General features: G+C 36.3%; 1 protein-coding gene across 1 annotated transcript in view; it reads left to right on the top strand.

Annotated features, from left to right (window-relative positions):
* Positions 1–1179: 1179 nt before the first annotated feature.
* SLC6A14 (solute carrier family 6 member 14) overlaps positions 1180–21117 on the top strand; it is a gene marked incomplete at both ends in the record, with an annotated part of 64105 nt that continues 44167 nt past the window's right edge. The window contains 6 exons of the mRNA XM_081042818.1: positions 1180–1227; positions 2317–2482; positions 5870–6001; positions 7727–7888; positions 8675–8813; positions 10249–10381. Of these exons, the coding sequence (XP_080898944.1) occupies positions 1180–1227; positions 2317–2482; positions 5870–6001; positions 7727–7888; positions 8675–8813; positions 10249–10381 (780 nt within the window). The remainder of the gene's footprint in view (positions 1228–2316; positions 2483–5869; positions 6002–7726; positions 7889–8674; positions 8814–10248; positions 10382–21117) is intronic.

Raw genomic sequence — 21117 nt, 5'->3', positions numbered from 1 at the left:
GGCAAAGTTAGATGAAAGTTCTTGATACCTTCCCACTTCCCTCTTAGACTTTCCTGTGCCTTACCTTCCCAGGTTCCTCAGGGCATATTTCTACTGCGAATGAAAAATTCACCTCAGAGAACAAAGGAGCTGCACATGGGGTACAGAAATAGGCTCCCTACTGGTGCTTCTGTGTGCCCCGATTTGTACTGTGTTTCAGATAACTGCCACCATCTTTTATCTGGAAAGATGGCATTTAAATCCTTTTAGTTTTCCGATGAAAAGGTGCTGCATCAGTAAACAGCATTATAATAATTCTTTCCTCCCTGGCCAAGCTACGGCGCTTCCTCATAGTTTACTTTTTAAGCCCCAGCTTTCTTGCAAAGTGGACTCCTTTGTTAAGGTTAGAGTTTCCCATAAATCTGCTCAATAATTTGTTTTTGTTTGGCTTCTTTGAAATACTACACAAAGCAATCCCTGTAAAGGGCAATGTCTTCCTGAAGGCTGAGAAAGGTGCCTGAGACACAGGCTCAAAGTTGTTCTTTTCAGGCAGAGCCAGCTGAGTAATTGTATCTCAGTTGGCTGCCTTTCAAAGTGCCAAATTCAAGAGCTTTCCCTCTGGGAGAAGCGTTCACCCCAGGGGATCACATGCTTTCTAGTGAGGGACAAAATTTTGAGAAGTCTCAGGGCCCAGGGTGGTATAGTCTGTTCAAGAAAATCTTAGGGAACAGAATGGGCCTTACAGACCGTGCCCTTCCCCCTTCCAGCACCAGTGGAGATTAGCACTTGACTCTAGGACAGAGACCAGACTAAGTAAGGAGGCTAGGAGGAAGCAAGGAACCCGGGAAAGGAGTGGAGATTGCGAAGGCACCTGAAGGGCTTTGAGTCAAAGGCTGTCAGTCATCTAGCTCAGGCTGCTCGGCTCTCTCACAGCCCAGCCCTTTCCTGGGGCTAAGGCAGGGGATTGCTACATGCCAGCTTACCTGGGGAAAAACCAGAGCCTCACTTTGGTCTCTTCCGATAATTGACACGACAGGTTGCCCAGGAGGGGGAGGAGAGAGCTTCCCTTCATAAATGGTCCCACCCCTGGGCAAGGTGGCTCATTCTGGCAGGCAGCAACGGGGGAGTGTGCACCTGCCGCCAGTCAAGCTCAGCCAGACTGCAAGACAAGGCGGAGCGAGCAGAGGGAGTGAGTAAACCATGGAGAAGTTGAAATGCCCGAGCTTCTTCAAGTGCAGAGGGAAAGAGGTACGGGTGTGGGAACTGCAGAGGTGTGGAGGGCCTGGGAAGGAAAAATTTAAGGGGATGCCATTATCAGTTTTTGCTTTCTGTAGCTATTACTTCACGTTTCTGTTTAATTGCCTTCAAGTGTGCCTGAGATGTCCCCATTGAATAGAGGAAAAATAGGACAGCTCTTACTCTGGTAGCTAGAAGATAGGGTCACCACATCTTTTGCCTTGAGTGTGCCCAGAAAATCCTGTTTACTGTACCTCTTCAAAATATGTCCATATGCTGGAGGGAAATGAGAAAATACACTGTCCTTATCCAACCTGAGGAACCCTCCATAACTCAGAGCAGCTAACACTGTTGGGAGACAACCCCCCTCCTCTGAAGTGGAAAGAGAGCTGCTCCATGTGGTGGGACAGGATAATTTGTCTCTGAATATTATTTTGTGGCTTTCAGAAAAGCACTTCAAAATAGGGAGAGAAGTTAAACTTCCCTTAACTCCAAACATCCAAAACTATTAGCCTATATAAAGGAATCTATGAATTTTTTTCGTTCTTTCTTCTTTCTCTCTCTCTCTCTCTCTCTCTCTCTCTCTCTCTCTCTCTCTCTCTCTCTCTCTCTCTCTCCACACACACACACACACACACACACACACCTCCTTCTCTTTCTATCTCTTTCTATCTTTTCTTTTAGTGGAAGCTATCATTGATCCTTCTTCTCAAAGATCTCCTGCAATCTCAAGAGTATTGATTTTACCTAATTCATCTTTAATACTTTTGTATTTTAAACTTTATTTGTCTAGCTTCATTTGGCCTTCATGCTGGGTGCTATATGTAACCTTTCCACCAAAATTTGAATGATCTCTCTGGAAGAAGTAGTAAAAATATTCACCTACAGAGCTTTTTTCATTTCAAGGGGTAAATGTTGTAATGTAAAAGCAGCCATTAGCAGAAGTCTCCCCAACCTTGGGTAATGTTACTTTTGGCTATAGTTTTCAGAGTTCATTCTTTCTCTGTCTCTCTCACTGTCATTCTGTGGATTAGTGAAATTATGCTTCTATGGAATTTTTAATAGTAGAAACACAACCTGTTGATATTTTCCCTCCTCCAGAAAGTGACGGCTTCATCTGAGAATTTCCATGTTGGTGAAAATGATGAGAATCAGGACCGTGGTAACTGGTCCAAAAAATCGGATTATCTTCTATCTATGGTTGGATATGCAGTGGGATTGGGGAATGTGTGGAGATTCCCATATTTGACCTACAACAATGGCGGAGGTATTTGCCCCCCCCCACACACACACACACTTCTTTCCCCTCCAGTTTTTAGTGAGGTGCTGTATGGCCTCTGAGGATATTTTAAGAATTCAGGAAATGTACATTATATTTTCAATTAGTGGAAGGCTGGAAAACAAGCATACCTCATTCATTATTAGACTATGAGTTGCTAGCTCTTGTTACGAAGCTAGCTTCACTAAATCCTCAGATATAAATTGACAAAAGTTGTATATTTAGCACTTCTGAGTTTCTGATTTGAGATTTTGTGTAATCTTCAACTATGACTTACTCTTCTTAATGTATACATTCCTATGATAATCTGTTCAGGCTTCAGTAGTGTTTTGCTTAACTTATAGAGGAATCTAAGCAATAGACAGGAAATTCTAGTGCTAATAAAGAGCTCAAATAAATTGTGTAAATAGAGCAAGTCATTGCATAGTGGAAATTTAAGTGTGGAAGAAGTTGATTAAAAAGTAATTTTTGTTACTTTTATTGTTACGTGTATCCCAAATTGAATTGACTATGTAGAACATATTTCTGAAATGCAATAGAATTTAGTGCAAGCCTAGGTGTTTAATTTCTGCTAAATAATACTGTGTGTACCCCAGAAATCATTAAGGAAGACTCAATTAGATCAAAGAGAAAAAATAACTCTGAGATAACACACAAAAGGATACAGAATGAATTGCACAATTCTTTAGCAATGTTGAAACAACGTTTCACTTACACCATATTTTGTTTACTTGTAATTATAGGTTCTCTTAGAAGTGTAGAGGTGACATGCACTTATATTTCATAATTGGGTTCCAGTGAAACTGTGTCACTATAATTATTTTTCTTGGTACAATAGGATTTTTTGTGGTGATAGTTCAATCTTATATTCCTTGCTAATTGGTTGCATTAAAAGATTCATACTGTCGTTCAGAGACTTAAGAAAGGAGCTCTGTTTATCAAACACTTCAAGTGTTTGGTGGCAAAAAATTCCCTTATCTAGAGCCTAAGTCATTTGGTTATGGGTTTTGTGTAAATTTGAGTTGCAAAATGAGTCAGAAATCACAATATTTTGGGTGTGTATGTCCTAAGGGCCAGTGTAATGAAAAGAAGCATTCAAACTTCTTTCCAGCTTCTTGTATTCAGGTTTAGAATAAGAAATTCCATGTGATTTGACATCAGACATAGACCCAGGAGTTGCCATACATTTCCAGGAACTGTATTAAAGTAGGTGTAATAGGGGATTTTTAAACATAGCCAAAACAAAATAGTATTATTTTTTGTAACCTATTATTTCTTTCACCATTTTCTCTAAAAATTAATATATCATCTCGGCTCTCAATTTTTAAAGATCACATTATTTGGGTAATGGATGATCTAGGCTATCTCAATTGCTTCTTTCTCTCTTGTCCAAGGGTAGAAGATGAACATGAAATTCAAACTTGTCAAATGTTAATAGATCTGAGTTTAAAAATACAGTCAGGTTTAAAAAATTATTGCTAAAATCTGAAATAATTTTTATCCATAGATTCTTTTAAACAGTTTATGAAAGAGAAGTATCATACTACCGTAGGGTCTAGGCCAACAGTATTACCAATTTGTGACCACTGTGTTGTATTAACAATTTACCAATACAGTTGTTATTAATAATGAAATAATATAATGGGTGAAAAACCATATATGACACTGAGGAAAATAATTGTTTATTTTTTCCAAAAAACACTATTTACACTAGATTAGTATGCCTTTGATAATTGTAAAATTTAAACAAGGATATTTTGTATTACTTTTTCTTCATATTTATTATTAGCAGTACTTAAATTTCTATTACTCATAATAATGATGGTATGTATATTGGAACATCTGTAAAAACACATTTGTCCCTATGTTCTAATGATTAGTGACTTGTATATAACAAGTACTTTATTGTCTCGTTATTTTTAGCAAAATATATTTAGAGGGTTGGGGAAAATGTAATTCCCAGGTATGATATTATAATATCATAATATGAAAAACACACGAGGAAAAGATGTAATATGGATAAATAAAATGTACATAATGCAAAAGCACATTTTTGAACACTAATCCCCATAGTTTCTTATTGAATTTTGTTAAGACTTCTAGAATACTTGACCAAAGCATTTAATATTCTGTCCCTGCTTCTACCTACAATCTGGTAACATTTCTTTTGTTTTTTTTTTGATTTTTATTTCTTTTTTTTTGTCTTAAATTTATTGGGGTGACAATTGTTAGTGAAATTACATAGATTTCAGGTGTACAATTCTGTATTACATCATCTATAAATCCCATTGTGTGTTCACCACCCAGAGTCAGTTCTTCCATCACCATATATTTGATCCCCCTTACCCTCATCTCCCACCCCCCAATCCCCTTACCCTCTGGTAACCACTAGTCTAGTGGTAACATTTCTAATGAGCAATGTTATGCCCCAAAAGTGGGCAGGAAACAAGGTAAAATAATAAAAGTTTAAAACAAATAAAAAAGGAGACTGTGTAATCTAAATTAAGATAATTAGTTCTTATAAAATTGAAATTTTACTGAATGCATCTCAAAAATTCAGGTTCTTCTAAAAAAATCGATAAATTTGTTATTAACATTGAGTGAAGGCTTCATAACTATTTGGAGAATAATGACCTTAACTGCAATGATTTCCACTCCGAACCACATTTAGCATTTGCATCCTGTCTTAAAAACAGACCACTTATTTTTAAAGGAGAAAGAAGGGAAACTAACTTTGAACATATACTGTATGCCTGGCATATTGCCAAATATTTTCACTTAGTCTCTGTAATTGAAGCCTTACCACAAACTAATGAGTTTGTACATATTGTTCTCCTCATTGATGAAGAAGCCAAGGTTCAGAAGTTAGATAAATTGTCCTAGGTCACATAACTAGTAAATGGTGGAGCCAGGATAGAAACCTCAGTCTATCTGGCTCATTCAATTCCTCTGGATTGCTTTTTATAGGCTTTTGTTTTTAATAATCACAACAACCTCATTGCATAACACTGCCACTCCTCATAGTTTCACTCAACGTTGTTTTGTTGAAACATTGATGAGATGCCATAGGAACTTAAGTCTTGTTTTTATCAAGCAGCCTATGGTAAAAGTGGTTTCATTAAACATCGTTTCACGTAAAATCACAGAGCCTATCAATGACGTCATGTGACAACTTCCTATACTAGCATTCCTGTTTCATAGATGAGGAATCCAAGGTTCAGAGAATCAATGGCTTTCTCACAGAAAGTCGTAAATTTGGGGCCTAAACCCAGTACTCCACTAAGTGAGAATGCTTTCAAAATGTTATACCGGTTGTCAAAGTGCCATGAAGGTTTTGGGATATCATAGTGCTTTTGTTCTTTTTGCATTTTCTAGGTGCCTTCTTGATACCTTATGCTATTATGCTAGCACTGGCTGGTTTACCTTTGTTCTTCCTAGAGTGTTCCCTGGGACAATTTGCTAGCTTAGGTCCAGTTTCAGTTTGGAGGATTCTTCCACTGTTTCAAGGTTGGTATTAAAATGTTTTCCTTATTGTTCTTATTGGTCTATTCATGCATATAGCTGTTCTCACTATGTGAAAGAAAAGTGTTTAAAATTTGGACAGGTTAAAAGCAAAGAAGCATACATTGTTTTGTTTTGTTTTGGGTTTTTTTGGCATATTGCCACTGTAGAATTTAAAAACTAAGTGTTAATTTTTATTGCTGTTTATCTCAGTCTGCAGGTATGGAAGAGGTAAGGAAGGATATTAGAGAGGATTGTAAGAGTGTCATACCCTTTCTATTTTCACCTTTTAAATTTTCTTGGCACGTGGTCCAGTTGTGCATTAACTTCATGGCTCTGGCTTTTTTCTGCTTCATGTGCAGTCCTCATCTTCTTGCTTTTGCATATCTTTTACAATGCCTCATTCAGAAAAGTTGAAAGGCAGGTAACAATTTTTTTCTTGGATTCTCCTAATAGAATAAGACACTGGTAAAGTTTTTAAAAATGCCTTGATATTAAACATCAAACAGTTTTCCTGTCTGAAGATTAGATCTCATTTTGGTGTGTGCTAGCTGCTGAAAACTATTTGTAAAAGCCTCAGTGGAACAAAAATAAATTTGTAGTGATGTGAATAGAATATTGTGCTGGAATATTAAGGAAGCTACCTTAAAAGCTAGTCTTAAGCATAGAAATTACATGCATTACGGTAAACTGCATTTTGAAACTACTGAGTTAAAGAAATTTTGGAAGTTTAAATTCAGATTGTTACTGAGTTATTGAATTTTCTTTACATGTACAGTACTTGTAGAAAAGCTGTACACTATTCTTTCAGGACATTAATTCATAGGCATTATCTTCTACTTGTCAAAATGTTGGTTTATAGATGAAGATGTGAGTATTGGTCAGTGAGTCAATACGATATGAGTTATGAATAGTTTTCCTTCCTTCCTTATTTTTTTAAAGATTTTATTGAGGAAGGGGAACAGGACTTTATTGGGGTACAGTGTGTACTTCCAGGACTTTTTTCCAAGTCAAGATGTTGTCCTTTCAGTCTTAGTTGTGGAGGGTGCAGCTTAGCTCCAGGTCCCGGGGGCGCAGCCCACCATCCCTTGTGGGAGTCGAACAGGCAACCTTGTGGTTGAGAGGACGTGCTCCAACAAACTGAGCCATCTGGGAGCTCAGCGGCAGCTCAGCTCAAGGTGCCGTGTTCAATCTTTAGTTGTAGGGGGCACTGCCCACCATCCCTTGAGAGACTCGAGGAGTTAAACTGGCAACCTTATGGTTGAGAGCCCACTGGCCCATGTGGGAATCGAACCAGCAGGCTTCGGAGTTAGGAGCTAGGAGCTCCAACCGCCTGAGCCACCGGGCCGGCCCCCCTTCCTTCCTTTTTTAAAGAATAGTACCGACTCTGACAAGAATTTATAGAATTAATAATAAAGAGCAATGGACATGGGTTTTTCCTTATGTGAATTTGATTAATCAATATAGATCTTCTGCCCTTGATCTTAGTACCTTTTTCTAATCAACTAAAAAAAGGTCTCAGAAAACCAGTCATAAAAATAATTTTAAATTTGAGAAGAAAGCTAAACAGACAGTAGTACTGCTTCCCCACCCCCAAAAATGAAAAAGTTGTTTGAAACAGACTTCTCATTTCAAAATAGATTTTGTGGAAGTTAAGATGCAGCTTTTTTATGAATTAGCAAAGTAAATTTTATTTGTTCGTATTTTATTTTAACTTCTCTCTTTTTTCAGGTGTGGGAATTACAATGGTCCTGATATCCATTTTTGTGACCATATATTACAACGTCATCATTGCCTATAGTCTTTACTACATGTTTGCTTCTTTTCAAAGTGAACTACCATGGAAAAATTGTTCTTATTGGGCAGATAAAAACTGTAGCAGATCACCTATAGGTAAAAATTCATTTATTTATTTTTTAAAATATTGTTGACTCTGCTTCATTCTTTTATTGCTTCTAATAAGCTTAAATCATTTTCTAACCAATTTAGGAACAGTTTTAATCAAGCTGTAGGTTATTGAAACCAGAATAAAGCACGTACAACCTGAAAATTTATTAATACAATGTTAATTTCTGAGGGCAACCTGTAAGGCTTAACCTCTACTAGGAGTACTCTCAGGTCTAAGTCATGGGCAGGAGAGAAGGAAGACAATGGGAAAGTAATGAAGAGAGAAAACCACTGTCCATGATAGCGGTAATGTGTTTCAGGAGACAGTGAGTGTTGCCCATGTCGTAGGTTGCTAATCTTTGGGATACTGTAGCATCAATATTGTAGACTATTAACACTAGGACTGCTTATGTATATCACAGGATAAAATGAAAAAGATTGAATGCTTCTCAGAAATTTAAAGGTGTCATTTTCCACATAAGTTAAATAAGTCCACATACTGAAAGTTCCTCAGAGCACTAAATCCCAACTGAAAAGATTGTTACTTTATAGCTTTTATTACTATAAATATATTCATCGTTTAAAAGAACAGATATTTTCATACTCACCTCCAGCTTAGTAACAGAGAACATTTAAAATGCTGAATGTGCATGGCTTATTCCATTTGTACGATTTCTGCTCCACCTTTACCAAGTAACAATTTAGGCAGTACTTTAAATATTTTATCACTAAAAAGTACTCTTGTAAAACTAAGTATGTGTCTGTGTGTGCATTCTTTTTCATAATTTTTAGTAACTCACTGTAATGTGGGTACCAGAATAGAGGCGATCATCCAAGTTAATAAAAGCTGGGTAGATGCCAACCATTTAACCTGCATCAATGGAAGTGAAGTTTATCAGCCAGGGCAGCTTCCCAGTGAACAATATTGGAAGTAAGTATCCTAGACAATCTACTTCTTAAACAGATGTTACTAAAACACTTTCATAATTAACAATAAAATATTAATCAGCTCTTTTCTTAAATCACATAAGTAGAAAAAAAGGGAATTGAAGCAATTTCTACTCTATTTGACTCAAATGTTTACCTATCCTGTGTGACTAGTAGTAACCTACAAAATTAGTTCTTGGTCAACAAATTGTCATTTATAAATTAGCTATTTAAATGGGCACAACAAAAAAGGTGAAGGAATTAAGAAATGCAAATTGTTAGTTATGAAATAGTCACTGTAATGTAAAGTACAGCATAGAGAATATAGCCAGTAATGTTACATCAGCTATGTATAGTGCCAGGTAGGTACTAGACTAATCAGGAGATCACTTTGTAAATTATATAAATGTGTAACGACTATGCTGTACACCCAAAACTGATATAAAATAATATTGAATGTCAACTGTAACTGAAAAAGCAAATAAAATATAAATTTAAAAAAAAATAAATAAAATAAATAAATGGGCACAACACTGTCAGTAATTATTTATTTAGCACTCATTAACTATTAAGGCATTGCTTTGAAGAAAAATTATTCCAATTTTAGACTATAATTTGCATGTTCTAATAATAAACAATTGGGTGATGAGTAATTTGGGGGTAAAATTGCTATTTAAGGCTGCAGTTCTTCATTATTCATTTGCTTATAATTGTCACTATATAGCAGGAAAAGATATTTTGGGTTATATTTACTTTTATTAATTTTAAGTGTTCTCTCTTTATTTACTATACACCTACCTTTTACCCTGACCTAACTTCCTTGACTGTTGCTGTAATGAGCTTTGCCTCATGTGCATGTTAATACTCTGTTGTGATCCTTTTAAAATTTGGAGCTCGAAATGTTCCTAACACCAAGCTAAGAATTAAAATCCTAGATCTGTGCATGCCCTTAGTGGAAATCATAGAATTTTACAGGAAGTCTTTGAGAAAGACATAAATAATGGGACCATTTAGTTATGATGATAAATACAAGTAGAATGAATAAGAAAATATTTTAATACAATTTAAAATGTCTTCTTTGTCATTTTAGCTTGAGAAAAAACTGTAACAAGTAAAATGAAATAATGTGACATAAGGTTAATTTTTTTTTTACATAAAGGAGCTTTGAAATATTAGGGAAAACACATAACTAAAGGAATCAGTGGATCTTTTTTTCTAGGGTTTGAAACTTTGAATTGGCTGCAATTAAGCCTGAAGATCAGTGCCTGGCTTTTCATTGAGTTATTTTTGCCTCTCCATACAAAAGTATCAATAAAAGGCTGCCATGACATTGGTGTATTAATAAGATAAAATACTCATCCAGAAGCTTTCTCCTGGATGAAATTCAATATATTAAGACAAGTGATTCTGTGTTCATAAAAGAGCTTATGTGTTTTCAGCAAAGTGGCACTCCAACGCTCAAGTGGAATGGATGAGACTGGAGAAATTGTGTGGTATTTGGCTCTTTGTCTTCTTCTGGCTTGGCTCATAGTTGGTGCAGCACTATTTAAAGGAATCAAGTCTTCTGGCAAGGTAACTTGGAAAACACATTAGATAGTGATGGAGCTGTTTTCCAATTTTATTATAGTTCAATGTCAAGCATTATCAAATTCATATTTTTTCCTATAATGGGAACATTCAAATGTGTAAAACCATTATAAGTAAGCAGCCTAGTTCTAAGAAAATACTTAAGATCGCTGCTATTGTCAAAATAAAACAAAACAAGCACAAACTAGTACTAAAGTTGTGCAATTACTCAAAACTTGGACCCTTCTAGCTGATACAGTATTCTGAGACTTGCAAGTATATTTTAAAATTTTCTGTCCTACTATATAAATAAGCATCTTGAATGGAATTATATGTTGCAATGTGTGGTTTTAAAAGTCTAGATCCTCGTTATACAGGGTAATAATTTCAGGATGCCCTTAGTTGGAGAGAGATCAAAAAAAATAAACTGTAATCATTCTCTTCAAGTTTGCTAAAATGGACTCAGAGACCTCTCTCTTAACAAGGAGTCCTGTACTGAAAAACATTATATTTCCCCACTTCATTGTTTTTTAAACTTTCTGAAAGCATCATGGCAATTTCAAAGAACAACATGAAATTTTATCTGTGAGCAGTTGTACAGTATCCAGAAAGTGAATGTTTACATGTTTGTAACTGCAGAATGAAATTTCCTTAAAGATGGGAGACAGGAATAACTGTGGATAGTATCTTTGTATTTCGGGTACAATATCTAGCACATTCAGTTAATATTAAGATGTGATAAAACATGCATAGAAATACTGTGAACATCATAGTCAGTGGAAACTTTTTAAAATAACGTTTCAATTGCACATTTTTGAAACCCTAGGTTCCTTTTTGATGTTAATATTGAAAGTATCCATTAAAGGCCACTTACACAGGCAATTAATTTTTAATGGTCTCTGGATGACTTCTTTAAATCATCTCCTTGGACGTATTATCAAACATAGGCATCTATGAATCAGAGAAATCCACAATAATGAAAAGCCAGCCTCAAAGACAACCTGCTCATCTGGAACCATGTGTTATTTAGGACACAAGCAGTGCACTTGCATATGTGCTATCAAATTGTCTGATTGGTAACTTTACGAATACTATTAGGTTGGTGCAAAAGTAATTGTGGTTTTTGCAATTATTTAAACTTTTTTTTAACTTTTTAAAAATTTATTGAGGTGACAATTGTTACAGAAATTACATAGATTTCAGGTGTACAATTCTGTATTACATCATCTATAAATCCCATTGTGTGTTCACCAACCAGAGTCAGTTCTCCTTCCATCACCATATATTTGATCTCCCTTACGCTCATCTACCTCCACCCACCTCCATTGCCCTCTGATAACCACTAAACTATTGTCTGTGTCTATGAGTTTTTGTTTCTCATTTGTTTGTCTTGTTCTTTTGTTGTTTTGGTTTATATACTACATATCAGGGAAATCATAGGGTTCTCTGCTTTTTCTGTTTGACTTATTTCGCTTAGCATTATACTCTCAAGATCCATCCATGTTGCCACAAATGTTCCTGTATCAACTTTTCTTACTGCCGAATAGTATTCCATTGTGTATACATACCACAACTTCTTTCGTTTTTTTAAATTTATTTATTGGGGTGACAATTGTTAATGAAATTACATAATTTCAGATGTACAATTCTGTATTACATCATCTATAAATCCCGTTGTGTGTTCACCACCCAGAGTCAGTTCTCCTTCTATCACCATATATTTGATCCCCCTTACCCTCATTTCCCTCCCCCCACCCTTACCCTTACCAGAGGGTAAGACTCTGGTAACGACTAAACTTTTGTCTGTACAACAACTTCTTTATCTATTCATCTATCGAAGGACATTTTGGTTGTTTCCATGTCTTGGCCATCGTAAAGAAAGCTGCAATGAACATTGGAGCACACGTATCTTTATGCATAAATGTTTTCAGATTTTTGGGGTAGATACCCAGGCGAGGGATTCCTGGGTCATATGGTAATTTTATCTGTAATTTTTGAGGAACCTCCACACTGCCTTCCATAAAGGCTGCACCGGTCTGCATTCCCACCAACAGTGTATGAGGGTTCCTTTTTCTCCACAGCCTCTCCAATACTTTGTTACTGTTTGTCTTGTTGAAGATAGCCATTCTGACTGGGGTGAGGTGATATCTCATTGTGGTTTTCATTTGCATTTCTCTGATGATTAGTGATGTTGAGCATTTTTTTCATATGCCTATTTGCCATTTGTATATCCTCTTTGGAGAAATGTCTCTTCAGATCCTCTGCCCATTTTTCAATTGGGTTGTTTGTTATTTTGTTGTTGAGTTTCATGTGTTCCTTGCATATGTTGGATATTAGCCCCTCATTGGAGGCACTGTTTGTAAAAATGTTCTCCCATTGAGTCGTTGCCTCTCTATTTTGTCGGTGGTTTCTTTTGCTGTGCAGAGGCTTTTAAGTTTCATATAGTCCCATTCGTTTATTTTAGCTTTAACTTCCATTGCCTTTGCAGTCAAATTCATAAAATGCTCTTTGAACCCAAGGTCCATAAGTTTAGTACCTATGTTTTATTCTCTGCAGTTTATTGTGTAAGGACTTATGCTTAAGTCTTTCATCAATTTTGAATTAATTTTGGTGCATGGTGACAGATAGCAGTCCATTTTCATTCTCTTGCATGTGGCTATCCAATTCTCCCAGCACCATTTATTGAAGAGGCTCTCTTTCCTCCATTGTATGTTTTTAGCTTATTGTCAAAAATCTTCTGTCCATATTTATGTGGTTTTATTTCTGGATTCTCAATTGTATTCCATTGGTCTATATGTCTGTTTTTCTGCCAATACCATGCTGTTTGATCATTGTAGCTCTGTAGTACAAGCTAAAGTCAGGGAGTGTAATACCTCCAGTATTGTTTTTTTTATTAAGATTGCTATGATATTCAGGGTCTTTTGTGGTTCCAAACACATCTGATGATTTTTTGTTCTATTTCTTTAAAAAATTCCATTGGGATTTTCATGGGGATTGCATTAAATCTGTGTATTGCTTTGGATAATATGACCATTTTAACTATGTTGATTCTTCCAATCCATGAACACGGAATGTCTGTCCATTTCTTTGTGTCTTCTTCAATTTCTTTCAAAAATGTCTTACAGTTTTCAGCATATAGTTTAAAAATATCCTTGGTTAAGTTTATTCCTAGGTATTTATTTTATTTTACTTTTAATTTATTGGGATGACAACTGTTAGTGAAATTACATAGATTTCAGGTGTACAATTCTGTGTTACATCATCTATAAATCCCATTGTGTGTTCACCACCCAGAGTCAGTTCTCCTTCCATCACCATATATTTGAGCCCCTTACCCTCATCTCCTTCTCCTCAGCCCCATACCCTCTCGTAACCACTAAACTATTGTCTGTGTCTATGAGTTTTTGTTTCTCATTTGTTTGTCTTGTTCTTTTGTTGTTTTTGGTTTATATACCACATATCAGTGAAATCATAGGGTTCTCTGCTTTTTCTGTCTGACTTATTTCGCTTAGCATTATACTCTCAAGATCCATCCATGTTGTCACAAATGTTCCTGTATCATCTTTTCTTACCGCCAAATAGTATTCCATTGTGTATATATACCACAACTTCTTTATCCATTCATCTATTGAAGGACATTTTGGTTGTTTCCATGTCTTGGCCACCGTAAACAAAGCTGCAATGAACATTGGAGCACACGAGTCTTTATGTATAAATGTTTTCAAATTTTTGGGGTAGATACACAGGATAGGGATTGCTGGGTCATATGGTAATTCTATTCATAATTTTTTGAGGAACCTCCACACTGCCTCCCATAATGGCTGCACCAGTCTGCATTCCCACCAACAGTGTATGAGGCTTCCTTTTTCTCCACAGCCTCTCCAACACTTGCTACCATTTGTCTTGTTGATGATAGCAATTCTGAATGGGGTGAGGTGATATCTCATTGTGGTTTTTATTTGCATTTCTCTGATGATTAGTGATGTTGAGCATTTTTTCATATGTCTAGTTGCCATTTCTATGTCCTCTTTGGAGAAATGTCTCTTCAGGTACTCTGCCTATTTTTCAATTATGTTGTTTCTGTTTTTTTGTTGAGCTTCATGAGTTCCTTGTATGTTTTGGATAGTAGCCCCTTGTTGGAGGCACTGTTTGCAAAAATGTTCTCCCATTCAGTTGGTGCCTCTGCATTTTGTCGATGGTTTTTTTTGCTGTGCAGAAACTTTTAAGTTTCATATAGCCCCATTTGTTTATTTTAGCTTTTACTTTCATTGCCTTTGGAGTCAAATTCATAAAATGCTTTTTGAACGCAAAGTCCTCAAGTTTAGTACCTATATTTTCTTTTATGCAGTTTATTCTGGCAGGTCTTTTGCTTAAGTTTTTTATCCATTTTGAATTAATTTTTGTACATGGTGACAGATAGCAGTCCAGTTTCATTTCTTTTGCATGTGGCTGTCCAATTCTCCCAGCACCATTTATTGAAGAGGTTGTCTTTCCTCCATTGTATGTTTTGAGCTTCTTTGTCAAAAATTATCTGTCCATATTTATGTGGTTTTATTTCTGGGTTCTCAATTCTATTCCATTGGTCTATATGTCTATTTTTCTGCCAATACCAAGCTGTTTTGATTATTGTAGCCCTGTAGTACAAGCTAAAGTTAGGGAGAGCGATACCTTCAGTATTGTTCTTTTTCCTTAAGATTGCTTTTGCTATTCGGGGTCTTTTGTGGTTCCAAACAAATCTGGTGATTTTTTGTTCTATTTCTTTAAAAAATGCAATTGGGATTTTGATGGGGATTGCATTAAATCTGTATATTTTGCTTTGGGTAATATGGCCATTTTAACTATGTTGATTCTTCCAATCCATGAACACGGAATGTCTTTCCATTTCTTTGTGTCTTCTTCAATTTCTTTCAAAAATGTCTTATAGTTTCAGCATATAGGTCCTTCACATCCTTGGTTAAGTTTATTCGTACATATTTTATTCTTTTTGCTGTAATTGCAAAGGGAATTGTTTTTTGTATTTCTTTTTCTGAGATTTCATTGTTAGTATATAGGAAAGCAATGGACTTTTGTACGTTGATTTTGCAGCCAGCAACTTTACTGTATTTGTTGATTGTTTCTAACAGCTTTTTGGTGGAGTCTTTATGGTTTTCTATATATAGCATCATGTCATCTGCAAAGAGTGATAATTAAACTTCTTCATTCCCAGTCTGGATGCCTTTTATTTCTTTCTTTTGCCTGATTGCTCTAGCAAGGACTTCCAACAGTATGTTGAAAAGCAGAGGTGATAGGGGACAGCACTGTCCTGTTCCTGACCGTAGACAAAATGCTTCAGTTTTTCACCATTAATTATCAGATTAGCTAAGGACTTGTCATACATGGCCTTTATTATGTTAAGGTATTTTCCTTCTGTACTTATTTTATTAAGTGTTCTAATCATAAATGGATATTGTATCTTGTCAAACGCTTTTTCTGCATCAATTGATAGAATCATATGATTTTTGTCCTTTATTTTGTTCATGTGATGTATCACATTGATGGATTTGCGGATGTTGAACCATCCTTGTGCCCTGGAGATGAACCCCACTTGGTCATGATGAATACTCTTTTTAATTCATTGCTGTATTCGATTTGCTAGAATTTTGTTTAGGATTTTTGCATCTGTATTCATCAGAGATATTGGTCTGTAGTTTCCTTTTTTTTTTGTTGTCCTTACCAGGTTTTGGTATCACGGTAATGTTGGCCTCATAAAATAAGTTAAGAAGTACCTTCTCTTCTTCAATTTTTTGGAAGAGGTTGAGCAGGATTGGTAGTGGATCCTGTTTGAAGGTTTGGTACAATTCACTACTGAAGCCATCTGGTCCCGGATTTTTGCTTTTGGGAAGGTTTTGGATGACTGATTCAATTTCGTTACTGGTGACTGCTCTGTTTAGATTTTCCAGTTCTTCATGGTTCAGCCTTGGAAGGCTATATGTTTCTAAGAACTTGTCCATTTCTTCTAGGTTATTGAATTTGGTGGCATATACTCCTTCATAGTATTCTTGGATGATCCTTTGTATTTCTGTGGTGTCCATGATAACTTCCCCTTTTTCATTTCTGATTTTGTTCATTAGTGTCTTCTCTCTTCTTATCTTAGTGAGTCTAGCAAAGGGGTTGTCAATTTTGTTAATCTTTTGAAAGAACCAGCTCTTTGTCACAATAATTCTTTCTATTGTATTTTTATTCTCTATTTCATTTAGTTCTGCTGTGATTTTTGTTATTTCCTTTCTTCTGCTGACCTTGGGTTTCACTTCCTTCTTTTTCTAGTTCTTTAAGGTGTAACATAAGGTTATTTCTTTGGGATTTTTCTTGTTTCTTGAGATAGGCCTGTAATGATATGAATTTCCCTCTTAAAACTGCTTTCACTGCATCCCAAAAATTTGGGTAGGACGTATTTTCATTGTCATGTGTTTCTATGTATCTTTTGATCTCTTCTCTAATTTCTTCTTTGACCCAGTCGTTCTTTAAAAGTATGTTGTTTAATCTCCATGTATTTGTGTTTTCTCCTGATTTCTTTGTGCAGTTGATATCCAATTTCAAAGCCTTGTGATCAGAGAATATGCTTGGTATGATTTCAATCTTCTTAAAATTGCTGAGGCTGATTTTATGTCCCAATATATGGTCTATCCTTGAGAATGTTCCGTGTACACTAGAAAAGAATGTATAGTCTGATGTTTTAGGATGAAGTGCTCTATATATGTCAATTATGTCCATTTCATCGAATGTGTCATTTAGGGCTGCTATTTCGTTGTTTATTTTCTGTTTGGATGATCTATCCATAGCTGGCAATGATGTATTTAAGTCCCCTAGTAAAATTGTGTTTTGGTCAATTTCTCCCTTTAGTTCTGTTAGTAGTTCCTTGGTATATTTTGGTGCTCCCTGATTAGGGTCAAAAATATTGATGACTATTATGTCTTCTTGTTGTATAATCCTCTTTACCATTATGAAATGTCCATCTTTGTCTCTTGTTATGTTTTTCACCCTGAAGTCTGATTTATCTGATATCATTATGGGTACACCTGATTTTCACTGGGTACCATTTGTTTGGAGTGTCAATTTCCACCCTTTCACCTTGAGTCTATGCTTGTCCTTGTAGCTGAGATGTGTCTCTTGGAGACAGCATATGGTTGGGTTTAGTTTTTTGATCTAATCTGCTACTCTGAGTCTATTTATTGGTGAGTTCAGTCCATTTACATTGAGGGTGATTACTGATATGTGAGGATTTCCTGTCATTCTATCTTTAGTTTTCTGGTAAAGCTGTGTCTCCATTGTTTCTTTACCTTTTTGTTGTTGTCTATTATTTCTGTGTGGTAGCATTCTATGATGTTTCCCTCTGTTTCTTCTTTTATTACCGTATGCATTTGAGTTCTGGATTTTATTTTGAGTGGTTAGCCTTAAGTTTATGTAAAAGAAAGTTTGATATTTAGAGTACTCCGTTTTCTTCAGCACTCTTATTTTCCCTATTCCCATATTCTGGTTCAGGCCTTTACTTTTCCCCTTTTTATGTTGCCACAAATTGTCCCTGTTGATGGTGCTCGAATAGACTCCTTTAGTATTGTTGTAGTGGAGGTCCTGTATTCAAAAATTCCCTCAGCTTCTGTATATCTGGAAAGTTCTTTATTCCTCCTTCATATCTAAAGGATATCTTTGCTGGATATATTATTCTTGGCTTATAATTTCTGGCTTTCAATAGTTTGAATATTTGCTTCCACTCCCTCCTGGCTTGTAGAGTTTCTGCTGAAAAATCTGATGAGAATCTAATGAGCTTTCTTTGTAGGTTACCTTCTTCTTTTCCCTGGCTGCCTTGAGGATTCTTTCTTTGTCGTTGATTTTAGACAGCTTCAATACAATGTGCCTTGGAGAAGGCCTGTTGGGATTGAGGGAATTAGGTGTTCTTTTTCCTTCTTGGATCGAGGATCCAGTTCTGTCCACAAGTTTGGGAAGTTCTCATCGACAATTTATTTGAATGTATTCTGTGTTCTTTTCTCTCTTTCTTCTCCTTCTGGTATTCCCATTATTCTTATATTGCTCTTTCTGATAGAGTCAGAAAGTTCTTGTAGAGTTCTTTCATTTCTTTTAAGTCTCAAGTCTCTTCCTCTTCCATCTGTGTAATTTCCAGGTTTCTATCTTCGATGTCACTGATTCTTTTCTCCTTCTGGTCAACTCTACTACCTATGCTCGTTATTTCGTTCTTAATTTCTTCTATGTATTTCTTAATTTCCAGAAATTCCATTTCATTCTTTTTTAAAATTTTAGTCTCTCTTGTAAAATGCTCATGTTGTTGTTTGATTGCGTTTCTGATTTCATTAAATTGCCATTCTGTGTGTTCTTGCATCTCGTTGAGTTGTTTCAGAACTGCAATCTTGATTTCTCTGTCATTTAAGTCACATATTTCCATATCTTTTAGTTCCTTTTCTGGAGACTTTTCTCTTTCTTTCTGAGCTGTCTTGTTGCTTGGTCATTCATGGCAATTACTGATTTATTATTTTTCTTCCTAGATATCTACAGGAGTGGCATCTGCAACAGGTTGATAGGAAGAGGTCTTTCTTTTGTTCTCTAGTACTTGTTGGTAGAATATTTTATTTTCTCTCTGACTATAGCCTTTTTTTCCTCTGTCACACAGTAGTGCTATGTTTTCTCTGCACTATTCCAACTTCTCACACAATGGAGATATTCCCTGGGAAATGGGCTTCTCCTCCGTTAACAGTTCGCCTGGGTCATAGGCAAACTGGGTCATAGGCCTGGGTCCCTGTGGCGATGCGGAGAGCTTTTGAAGTTCCCAAGCTCTTTCTGCACCATATTCAGAGTCCATATGTTTCAGCAGTTCTGTTTACTCCTGCGGGGATCCGCCCAGATAGGTGGGGCCAGGGGCGGGGTGAGTTGTGAGAGGTGTCCCAGAGCAATGGCGGCGAGCACCACCACAGCTGCTCCCGCTTCTACAGCTCCCTCCCCTTTGCCAGAACTAGTTGGGCTGCGAATCTGTGTCTGCGCTCCACAGTTTTCAGAACAGCAAATATTCTGTCCTTTTGATCTGACACTGCTATTGTTGCACTTCTAGCACCGGGCTTGTGGGTGGGGGCAAGCTCTGGGAGGGTAAGGAGGGGGCGGCTAGTCTCAGGGCCTAATGCTTCTGTTCTTTGCTCGGCCATGAGGGCTTAAACCACCGTTTTCAGCTTTCGTCCTTCGGTCTTTTCTCTGACGTTTGTGCCATGAGCATTGGGTTCAGCTGTGCTAATGCTGCCCTCCCCCCAGCCCTGTGAGCCATAAGCGGAGTCCTAGCCATACAAGTTCTTTCCTCTCCCACAGCTGAGGTAGTTCCGCCATGTAGCGAGCTCAGAGCACTGAGCTAGTTCTGCGTCCTGTGCCCGAGCTGCTGTCTCTGCACTTCTCCCATCTCTCCTCCCCCGCTTGTGCAATTTGCCCACCTTTAGGTGAATTCAGTAGTTGGCCTCTTTGTCTTTCATGTCTCCTGTGCAGGGAGTGCTTTGTGGAGTTATTGTTGTTCAACTAGTTGTAAATTCCAGGGTAGATTTACATAGGCTCACCTTACGCCGCCACTTTGATTATGTCTGTTCAATTTCTTTTAATAATGTCTTATAGTTTTCAGTGTATAGGACCTTCACATTTTTGGTCTAGTTTATTGCTCAGTATTTTATTCTTTCATTGGTAATTGCAAACATAATTGTTTTGTTTTTGTTTCCATTTCTGATATTTCAATGTTAGTATATAGAAATGCAGTGGATGTTTGTACATTGATTTTGGATCCTGCAACTTTACTGTGTTTGTTTATTGTTTCAAAAATTTTTGGTGGAGTCTTTAAAGTTTTTTATATAAAGAAGCATGTCATTCGCAAAAAGTGACAAATTCACTTTTTCATTCCCAATTTGGATGCCTTTTATTTCTTTCTTTTTCCTGATAGCTCTGGCTAGGACTTCCAATATGATGTTGAATAACAGCGGTGATAGGGGGCATTTCTGTCTTGTTCCTGATTTTAAAGGAAGAGCTTTCAGTTTTTCACCATTACATTTGACATGAGCTGAGCGTGTTCCATATATGGTCTTTATTATATTGAAGTACTTTCCTTCTTTATGCATTTTATTATGTGTTTTAATCATAAATGGATGTTGTATCTTGTCAAATGCTTTTTCTATATCCATATATTTGATCATATGATATTTATCATTCATTTTGTTTATGTGGTGTATCATGTTGATTGATTTGTGTATGTTGAATAATCCTTGTGTTCCTGGAATGAACCCCACTTGATCATATGTATTAGATATTTAACATATTTTTGTATTGGGTTTGCTAGTATTTTGTTTAGGATTTTTGTATCTACATTCATCAGAGATATTGGTCTGTAATTTTCTTTTTGTATGTGTGTTATCCTTACCAGGTTTTGTTTTCAAAGTAATGTATTCCTCATAAAATGACTTAGGAAATGTTGTCTGTTCTTCATGTTTTTGAAAGAGTTTGAAGACAGGTATTAAATCCTCTTTGAAAGTTTGGTAGAATCACTAGTGAAGACATCTAGTCCTGGACTTTTGACTTTAGGGAGGTTTTGGATGATTGTTTCAATTTTCTTACAGATGATCAGATTATTTAGATTTTTCAATTCTTTGTGATTTAGTCTGGGAAGGTTTTATATTTCCACGAACTTGTCCATTTCTTGTAGATTATTGGATTTGGTAGCATATGGTCCTTTA

Source organism: Rhinolophus hipposideros (genome assembly GCF_964194185.1).
Source record: "Rhinolophus hipposideros genome assembly, chromosome: X".
In the NCBI taxonomy this organism is placed as follows: Eukaryota; Metazoa; Chordata; class Mammalia; order Chiroptera; family Rhinolophidae; genus Rhinolophus; species Rhinolophus hipposideros.
This window is presented reverse-complemented; position numbering and strand designations above follow the sequence as displayed.